At 42.1% G+C, this 10,021-nt stretch overlaps 1 protein-coding gene across 4 annotated transcripts in view; it reads left to right on the top strand.

Moving 5' to 3' along the window:
- The window catches only part of Plce1 (phospholipase C epsilon 1), a 300,309-nt gene that overhangs the window by 278,219 nt on the left and 12,069 nt on the right, over positions 1–10,021 (top strand). For all 4 annotated transcript variants that reach the window (XM_021196340.2, XM_021196332.2, XM_029538628.1 and 1 more), the window contains 4 exons: positions 1,394–1,655; positions 3,724–3,842; positions 4,944–5,072; positions 7,500–7,709. In XM_021196340.2, coding sequence (XP_021051999.1) covers positions 1,394–1,655; positions 3,724–3,842; positions 4,944–5,072; positions 7,500–7,709 — 720 coding nt within the window. The remainder of the gene's footprint in view (positions 1–1,393; positions 1,656–3,723; positions 3,843–4,943; positions 5,073–7,499; positions 7,710–10,021) is intronic.

Raw genomic sequence — 10,021 nt, forward strand, 5'->3', positions numbered from 1 at the left:
TGAGGTTCTTGCTTTATCTCATCAACTAATAATGGTCATTTTGTCTTCTAGGGTACCCAAAATCACAATGATGTTCCCATAAGTGTTGAGCTCAGTCAGACAGACTGGCATCAGTGTATACACACACTGAGGCATATTTTCTGCTTCCTTTCTAACCTTGTGTTTTCTATTACTTAGGTCATCACTGAGTTATTGGCAAAAATCTACAGATTGTCCTCTTAAAGTAGAGAACTTCAGGCTGTTAGTCACCTCTACTTCCTCCTTCATTTGCTCCCCTTAGCTAACAGGAAAAAATATCAGGGCAGGAGATAGGAGACATCGATGAACAAGGGTCATTGTTTCTTTTTTCAGCTTTAAATCTCATTTTCCTATTCCTAAAGGAAGCATCCTCATGGTGATCCAAATACCTCTTCAAACATTATCCCACCACTCTTTCACTCTAAGCTAGGAGAGCAGTTGCCTCTTTTATATCAGACCATTTTACCAAGAGTAGACTTGTTTTATCCGTTTACAGAAGGCTACTGTTAAGTCTCAAGGAAACCCCCAAACCAGCCAACTGTGGTGCCTATTAACATGTCAAAATGGACTCTGCCAGCCTCTCTCAACTGTCCAGTACCTGTTACAAGTCGTCCTGACTGCCATATCCTGCGCCCTACCCCAAGTTGTCCAGCCCAGGGCTGGACTTCCCTCCCCTCAGCTTCTCTGATTCTTATATTATCCAGCCATTTTGTCTGCAAGGTCCTTTTGCCTATTTTGCCTCTTGGCTGCAGCTCTTGGTTCCAGTTCTCATGACCTCCTGGCTTCTGGCTCTCCCCTTTGCCCTACCTGGTTCAGTCTGCAAGCCATATTCAGTCTGCCCACTCCAGATGCCTCTGGCTGTACCTTCCCTCATGCCTACAATAAACGTTCTCCTCAACCCACACCTCGGAGTGTCATGTCCTCATTTCATCTATTTTTTTTTCCTTGAGCTATGAATTAATTTCTGTTAGCAGTGTTCCATGGCTTCCTCCAAAACAATTGAAGGAGATTTTATAGTTATAAAATATAATCCTGTGGCACTTAGAATAGATTATAAATACCAAACTCGTGTATGTGAAGTAGGATCTCTTGTGATCTGTAAGAAGTGCAGTTTTGTTCCAGTGCTTCTTTTTCATATTATTTCAAATTTTGACCATTGAGAGGTTCAGTTCAAGTGAATGCTATAAGCAAAATAGGGTTTTCAACTGGTTCTAGCTATGTGATTACCTAAGTACGACCCCTTGGGTTTGATAAGAGCTTTATTAACCACTCACCCCATCCATTGTAGCATTCTCTGTGGACAGAAGCTAAGAGAGCCAGTTTCTTTGCTTCTCTTTCATCTTCTGTGACCTTGATCATTTGTCTTCCCCTTCAGATCATCTCTGGCCAGAATGTGTGCCCTAGTAACAGCACCGGAAGTCCATGCATTGAAGTTGACGTCTTGGGCATGCCCCTGGACAGCTGCCATTTCCGAACAAAACCCATCCATCGAAACACTCTGAATCCCATGTGGAATGAGCAGTTTCTCTTCCGGGTTCACTTTGAAGATCTTGTATTTCTTCGTTTTGCGGTTGTGGAAAACAACAGTTCGGCGATAACAGCTCAGAGAATCATTCCACTCAGAGCTTTAAAACGAGGTAGAATGAAAGTCCCAACGGTGTCTGCAGTGCCAGGGCGGGGCGTTTTAAAGCAGAAAATGAAGTAAGGAGATAGAAAGCAAAGGGAAGGAGAGCTGGGGTGCAGTAGTAGCCAAGTGAGCCATAACCGAATGGGAAGCCTGGCAGTCTTGGGAAGGTGTGTATTAGGTGAAAGGCAAAGGCATGCATCACTGGCTTGTGGATTGACCTGGCTGTGGTCCTCAGGAATTTCAGTTCCTTGTGTTGCCTCACAAATTGTGATGTGCATAAAACCCTTCTGGGGCTCTTGGTAATGATGTATAGACTGACTCAGTAGGTCTCGGGTACAGTCTAAGATTCTGCCTTTGAAGTCCTTCTGGGGATGCTGACTGCTGTTCTACTCTGATATCAAGTTACACATACATGCTTCCCACAGCCATACTCAAGCTGGCATCCTCTGGGTTCTGCAGACATGTTATACTTTCCCACTTTTCGTTCACTGCCTGTCTCTATTTCCTGTGCAAGCAGCCCCTGGTCACTATCTGTGTTTGGTAGAGTGCTCAGAATAATACACGACAACCAAATTCATTTTGTCACAGTCTTGAGGGCTAGAAAGCCAAAACCAAGATGTCAGAAGGTCTCATCTCCTCTAAGACCTCTCTCCTTGGTTTGGCTTCCTAAAGTATAGTCACATAATCCTCATTTGTGTATGCATGTCTGATGCTTCTATCTTTGAAAATGATTATATTCATTTATTCCATGTGCATATGTGGAAGGGTACCTGGGAAGGTCAGAGGACAGCTTGAAGGAGTTAATTCTCTCCTTCTATCACGTGGGCTCTGGGCATCAAACTCAGGTCGTCAGGCTTGGCCAGATATGTCTACCCACAAAGTTATCCCTTAATTTCCTATTCTTCTGGGGACATTGGTCTTATTGAATTAGGACCCACCCTCAGGGCAGCACTTTAACCTCATTAGACATTAAAGGCACCACCTCTGAGGTCACACTCTCAGGTACTAGGGGGCTTGGGTCTCTACGTATCCATAAGAGGGGTCATAATTCAGGTCATTATAGTCACTAGAGAAGTGTAAGAAAAGACAGAAGAGTAAATGGGTTGTTTCAAGAGTATCCTGCCATTCCCCAGTCTATCCACTTTAGACATACATCTGTCCCAGGCTTTATTTCTCTGCCCATGTATATAACAATGAGACACATACCCAACAAATAGATTTCTTCCTAATCCTAATGTTTTATGACTTCCTGGTTTTCCATTTCTAATGTGTAGCATGAGCAACTTCCTGTATTAATGACCATACAGCTACATTACCACTTCTAGAGTCTGCATCATATTGTATTTATATTTATATAAAATATCTTACTATTAAAAATATTTAATGAAGTAATTTTTAAGTGGGGGGAAAAGGGCCTTCCTGCACATGTGTAGCAGATGTGCAGCTTGATCTTCATGTGGGTCCCAAACAACTGGAGCAGGGTCTATCCTAAAAGCTGTGGCCTGTCTGTGGGATATGTTCTTCTAGCTGGCCTCAGTGGGAGAGGATGTGCCTAGCCCCACAGAGACCTGATGAACCAGGGTTAGAGGAAACTGGGGGGTGGGGGGGTGGGGCTACCCTCTCAGAGGAGAAGGGGAAGGAGGATGGGGGAAGGATTGTGGAAGGGTATGACCAGGAGGTGGGCAGTGAGCAGGATGTAAAGTGAATATGTAATAAAGAAATGAAAAAAATTAACGATAAATGCTTTTTTAAAACCAGTATTGACCTTTGGTAAAGCAGAGATAGCTGCCTTGGTAGCTAAATCACCAGGTTTCTCTATTTGTTGCTGTTGTTTTTTAATTTAATGATTATTCATTTGAATCTAAGTTAGAAAGAGTATTGGACATGCTGATTAGTCATTGACAGTCCCGTCACATCTGAGAGGGACAGCTCTCTTACCGTGAGAGGTTCCTGCTGGAGTGCCTGCTGCTATCCACTGTTCCTTTGAGGGGGGAGGGCGGTACAGACCACCGTAGAGATCTTTGCAGCTCTCAGTCATGCGTTGTTAACAGGCTTTCCCCGATTCTGCATCCTTCCAGGATATCGACATCTTCAGCTGCGGAACCTCCACAATGAAATCTTGGAAATCTCTAGCTTATTCATAAACAGCAGAAGGATGGAAGAAAACCCCTCTGGCAGTACCATGCCAGCCTCATTGGTAATTAAGTTCTTATTTTAGTCAGCATATCTGCAGGACTGCTACATCGAAGGTGGCCTCTCCTGGGGTACATCGCAGTGGCCAGTGAGCCACTGATTAGGTAGCTATGGAAATGGCAACAACAAAAAATGGCAGACACTTTGGCATTTAGCTATGCAGTAACTTACTGGTTAAGACCCCACAACCAGTGATTTTTTTTTTTTTTTTTTTTTTGGTTTTTTGAGACAGGGTTTCTCTGTGTAGCCCTGACTGTCCTGGAACTCACTCTGTAGACCAGGCTGTCCTCGAACTCGGCAATCCGCCTGCTTCTACCTCCCAAGTGCTGGGATTAAACAATCAGTGATTTTTTAAATGACTGGACCAGTGCATACCCATCTAAACAAGGATCACTGCTCCTATTTGCTGGTTAATTCTATTATTCTTTCTCTATAAATTAAAAATATATGTGACAGTGTGTCCAGTTTCCCTCTGGTCAGGCACTTTGACCACTTTTATCACCACCTCAAATAGCCCTGCCTTCTTCCCCGGCCTCCCTCTCCCTCACCTCTGCTGATCTCATGCTGTGTACCCGCAGCCCTTATTTTCTTGGGGCTCCTTCTTCCTCCCTCCCTTTCCCTGTGTCATTCTACAGACTCCTTGGCTTCGCATCTGTGTCACCTGAGGAGCTTTTAAAAGTGAAAGCTGGGCTGGTGAGATGGCTCAGTGGGTAAGAGCACCCGACTGCTCTTCCGAAGGTCTGGAGTTCAAATCCCAGCAACCACATGGTGGCTCATAACCATCCATAACAAGATCTGACGCCCTCTTCTGGAGTGTCTGAAGACAGCTACAGTGTACTTACATATAANAAATAAATAAANCTTAAAAAAAAAAAAGGGGGAAAGCTGACACACATTTCATACCACACCCATCCCTACACATGCTGGAAAGAAGCACTGTAATTTCGGTACGTTGCCACTGTGGAGGAAGATGTAACATTGTCTCTTCTACCACATCAGCTTGGCATCAAGTTACAAGTGGGTCCTAGAGATTTTGTGTTGAATAGAGCCTAAATCTACTGTGTTATATGGAATTCATGCGAAGCCGTGTGGTCTTCCCTGACAGATGTTTAATACGGAAGAGAGGAAATGTTCTCAGACTCACAAAGTCACAGTGCATGGTGTCCCAGGTCCAGAGCCCTTTGCTGTTTTCACTATAAACGAAGGCACCAAGGCAAAGCAGCTTCTCCAACAGGCAAGTCCACTGAATCCATGGTTAAAGAAAGTCAGTCTCCAAAATGTATGGATGTACATGTATGTATAAATGTGTGTGTTTGTATACACATTCACATGAATCCATAATGGTCCATGTGGATGATACAACTTTTATTTATTTATCTATAGTTCCTTTATCTTTACATGTTGGGGCTTGAACATACAGCTTTGTGCATGCTAGGCAAGTGCTCTACCCCTTAGTCACAACCACAGACCTTTTGTTTTTATTATGAGACAAGATTCTCCCAAGATGACCTTAAATTTATAATCCTCCTGTCTTTTGATAAGTCTTTTGATTGTTTGAAATCCTAATAATAGTGTAAGGGTTATTGGTTCCTCTAGACAAGCTAGCTTACCCCTAGAGAAGAATTTCTATCGATTCACTAGCCTAACATCTGCACACACTCGTTCATCCTTAACCCATTTTAGAATTACTTCTCTTTGAGAGTAGATCAAGAGGAATGCCCTGGATCTTCCTCCAAAGTTAGTGCATATGATGAAAGGTAGCAAGAACGATATGATGTATGCCAGAATTAAAAATCATTTCAGCAGCTATGCATAACCATTGATCTTGTTATATTAATAACATTAATAGTAGTTACTTCTCAGGGAACTTTCGGGATAGCATTTGAAATGTAAATAAAGAAAATAATAATAAAAAAAATAGTAGTTACTTCTCTCATCTAAGGTCACATCTCTATGAATAGTGCAATGTTTGCCCAACATTTTATAACTGACTTAAGTAGCATCATAGGAAACTGCTTAAAGTCTGAATCTTATATATAATCAAACAGAAGCTACTGCTTAAAGTTTGGGGTGATTTTCTATTCCTTGATTGCTTTTAGTCAATCAGTCCAGAAACTTTAGTGTGGAATCACTATTAAGATTTTATAAAATCAGGGAAACTTCCCATAGCCACTAATGAAAGCAACACCATATTGTCTTCCCCACACAAATAAACCAGTGAGCCCTCAGTGCAGAGAAGTAGTGTTGAGTCTCTTGGGAAAATGACAGTACCAACAGAACCCCTGAAAACTTCTCATCTTGAATAATTCTTATAGTAGCAAGTATGCGCATGGTCCAAACGGTTTGCCTTGGCCCCTATGGAATTACCAGCATTCCTAGTAGTAATTGCTGTCTACTTTAGACCAAGGCCTCAGGTAGAGGGATCAGAGTTGTGAGAATTTTTCTGCTCCTACCATCCTTACCACCTTAAACTGTGCTTCCCCTCCAAGTGAGAAATGTTAACCATGGCGTCTTTGGAGGGACCATGGAAGATAGGTATTTGCTAATCCAAGCTAGGTGGTAGCAGCTGGCTCCCATCACACAACCACCTCTCAGGAGAAGGAAATAAAGATGTCTTCAGCCTGGAGAGATGGCTCAGTGGTTAAGAGCACCGACTGTTCTTCCAGAGGTCCTGAGTTCAATTCTCAGCAACCACATGGTGGCTCACATCCATTTGTAATGGGGTCTGATGCCCTCTTCTGGTGTGTCTGAAGAGAGTAATAGTATACTCATATACATAAATATATCTTTAAAACAAAAACAAAAAATGACGTCTTCACTATTACTGACACTGCAACAGAAATCTATATGATGGGACTGAGAAAGAAAACATCTGTAATACTCTAAAAATGGCTAGTATTCGCTGAGTGTTCACAACGTTCATACTGCCTCCATTCAAAAACAAAGCTATTAGATTATTCCTATGAGCGTTCCCAATTTATAGGTGGAAACACCAATTCTTCCAATGTTCCAAAGGCAGTAAGTCTTTACAGCCTCATGCAAGTGTTCTACCACTGATATATCCTCAACTCAAAACAAATAAGGCATAAAAGGAATCTCAGACTTAGGTCTAACAGACTCCAAAGCTCCGTCTTAACCACTCTATTTGATCGTGCAGAGTCCAGAGTCAACAAAGAAAAAAACTCTTTAGGCACAGTGTCAGGAATCTACTGAAAGGAGAATTCCCAGACGAGAACTTAGCCCTGTGAACCTTCCATGAGAAGATAGTTATTTCCCCGGTCAGAAACAGAGATGGTATTTGCAAACTGCACTGGGTCCTTTGCCTCAGTCCTTCCTTGAAAGATTTCAGAGAACCAAATCCATGGAGTGAGAAGTCTAAAATCTTAATTCAATAAGATCTCTCATTCCAGCAGTGGGAAAAATAGTTATGCTGTCTGGGGATTATGAATAAATTGCGTCATTGCCCAGAGTGAACATAAACAATCTTTTGGGGACATATAAGAATTATTACAGCTCTAGAAAGAGTTATGCAACACTCCTGGGTAGGTTTCACTTATAAATTGCACAGCAAGCCCATCAGAACACGGTGAAAGTAGACGAGTGTTCAGTTTGTGCCACTCTTCAGGGATGAGCCTCATGTTCTCTTTGCTCTTTTCTTCAGGTTTTGGAGGTTGGCCAAGGCACCAAACATACTGCCACAGACTATTTTCTGATGGAAGAGAAGCATTTTATATCTAAGGAAAAGAATGAATGCAGGAAACAACCATTCCAGAGAGCTGTGGGTCCAGAAGAAGATATTGTGCAGATTTTAAACAGCTGGTTCCCAGAAGAAGGCTACGTAGGCAGGATTGTCTTAAAGCCCCAACAGGAAGTAAGTGTATCCTGGACAGAGCCTGGTTTGTGGCTGCTCAGTATGTCACCAGCCACCTCACCACTGAATTGTTATTGCAACATGGTTTAGATGATTCTTCTCAAAGTGAATGTGGAGAAATGGTTTAATTTTCCTGCCCATGTTCAGATGGTTAACTAAAGAAACTCTGCCTAAAAACAACATCCTTGTAAAACAAAGGAAGCAGGAACTTAAAGGGTTCCTGTGTGCCTCGGCTGTAGGTCCAGTGCTGTATGTATGTGTGAAGCTGTAACTGTAAGAGTCATGTTAGACTAGCAGCTCTGTGGAAATGGCCTAGGCTGCCCTCAGTAGATGCCTGAAACCTCATATAGAAACAGTCGCTGGTATCCAGGCATTGTGATCTCATGGCAGTTGACTTATTACTGAGACAGCAAAGACTGATGGGTATATAGTCTGATAGAGATATGCTGGACAAAGGATGATTTATGACCATATCTACCCCATACACACTGCCCCAGAATAGAACAGAATAGCGAGAAATGTCATTATTCTACTCATAGAATTTAAAACTTATGAATAATTTATTTGTGGCATTTTCCACTTAATATTTTCAAACCAAAGCAAAGGCTCAGATGAGGGAGCTGCCCCCCTGCCTAACATTGAACCTGTTGACTCTCTTCTTAGTGTCTCTTAAAGCTTTGGCTTAGCTGGGGCTATCCAGCTTTTTCAGACTGTGTAAGAAGATTCCCAGATCCAAAAGTCAGAAAAATCTGAAACATGTTGGGTCCCAGGAATTTCAGATAGGGGATAATCAACATCTAAAAGGTTCTGAGCTTATACATTAGCAACAGGGTATCTTTGAAAATATTCTACAGTTTCACACAAACTAAAGATAACCTCTCAGATTTAATAAGAATTAGTAAACATTTATGTATGTTGATACTGCATGGTTCTCCTTTGAAAAGAAAGTAAGAAACAACTCAAAATCCATTGGCTTTTGTTTGAATTTGTCTGTGGACTAGTTTGCTTTACAGAACAATCTAGCAAGGGCCCATTCTTTTACTATCCCTTTGTAATGTGAGATATAAAGTCATTGCTCCAACATATATCATCAGAACTCGTGACAAATCAAGTGATTAACAGTTGAATCAATTCAGCCATTTAATCCAACACATATTTATTAAGCACCCAATATGCCCTGGACCCCTGGTCGAGTCTCTTTACTATGTAGTAGAGATGTAGTTGGTCAGATGTCCATTAGTAGTGCATTCGTCCTGGGAAGGTGAGCTAGTTTTTCTTAGCAGGCCTTACTTTTTCTATTCTAGTTAGTCACTGCAAGCATAGCCTACACGCCAGACAGAGCACCAGCCTCTCTTCTGGGACCCAGAGCTCCCACCCTCCTTCCCTACTCTTGCCTCAGACCATGAAAGGCCATACTTTGAGCAAAGAAACATTGTCACTCTTCTTGCCTTTTCTTTCACGCATGTGAAGGCAAAGAAGAAGCTCACAATGCCTTATGGGAAAACATCAGGAGCTTGGGTAGATGTTTGAAGCCATCTTTAATAGCTCTCTAAGTTTTTCCTGTTTATAAATGTCTCGCTTCATTACTTAGCTATCTGCAAAAAGTAGCTCCTAAGTGACCATCCTTTTAGTAAACAAGTAAACACTTCAAAATCACTTAGAGAGTTTTACTGGCTCAAACACTCATTATTTTCAATATCCTCATGATATAACAGAAACTGTTTTGTGCATAAGAAAACATAAGTTTCAGAGGCATTAAAATAAATGATGGGGTCAGAATAAAAGAACAATCCTGTGGCTCTGATTTGATGTCTTTCGCTGTCCTCTGCAGCCACAGTAGAAATACTGTTATTAGCCACTGAGTATTATCTACACCCAAGGCTGCACTGTAGATGGCATCAGGGGGCAGTCAGCGGAAGGGGACGGTGATGAGGTTCAGATGGGACTTCATTATATAGGTAGAGAGACTGAGGAATTTCTGGCTGCCCATGGGTAGTCTAAGTGTACGTGATAGCAGATAGAAAAATCTTCCAAAATGGATTCTTAAAACCCAAGGGGAGAGAAGCACTCTGAAGAAAGGGGACATAAATCACAAGGGGATTTTTCACAAGCTCTTTCTAGTGAATAGACTGTAGTAGTTCTGCAGTAGGAGGCTCCGTTTGTTTGATTGGTTGGTTTTGTTATGACTGAAATACATGTTAAAAGACAACAACTCAGCCGGGCGTGGTGGCGCACGCCTTTAATCCCAGCACTTGGGAGGCAGAGGCAGGCGGATTTCTGAGTTCGAGGCCAGCCTGGTCTACAGAGTGAGT

The sequence above is a fragment of the Mus pahari genome, chromosome 1, assembly GCF_900095145.1.
Source record: "Mus pahari chromosome 1, PAHARI_EIJ_v1.1, whole genome shotgun sequence".
In the NCBI taxonomy this organism is placed as follows: Eukaryota; Metazoa; Chordata; class Mammalia; order Rodentia; family Muridae; genus Mus; species Mus pahari.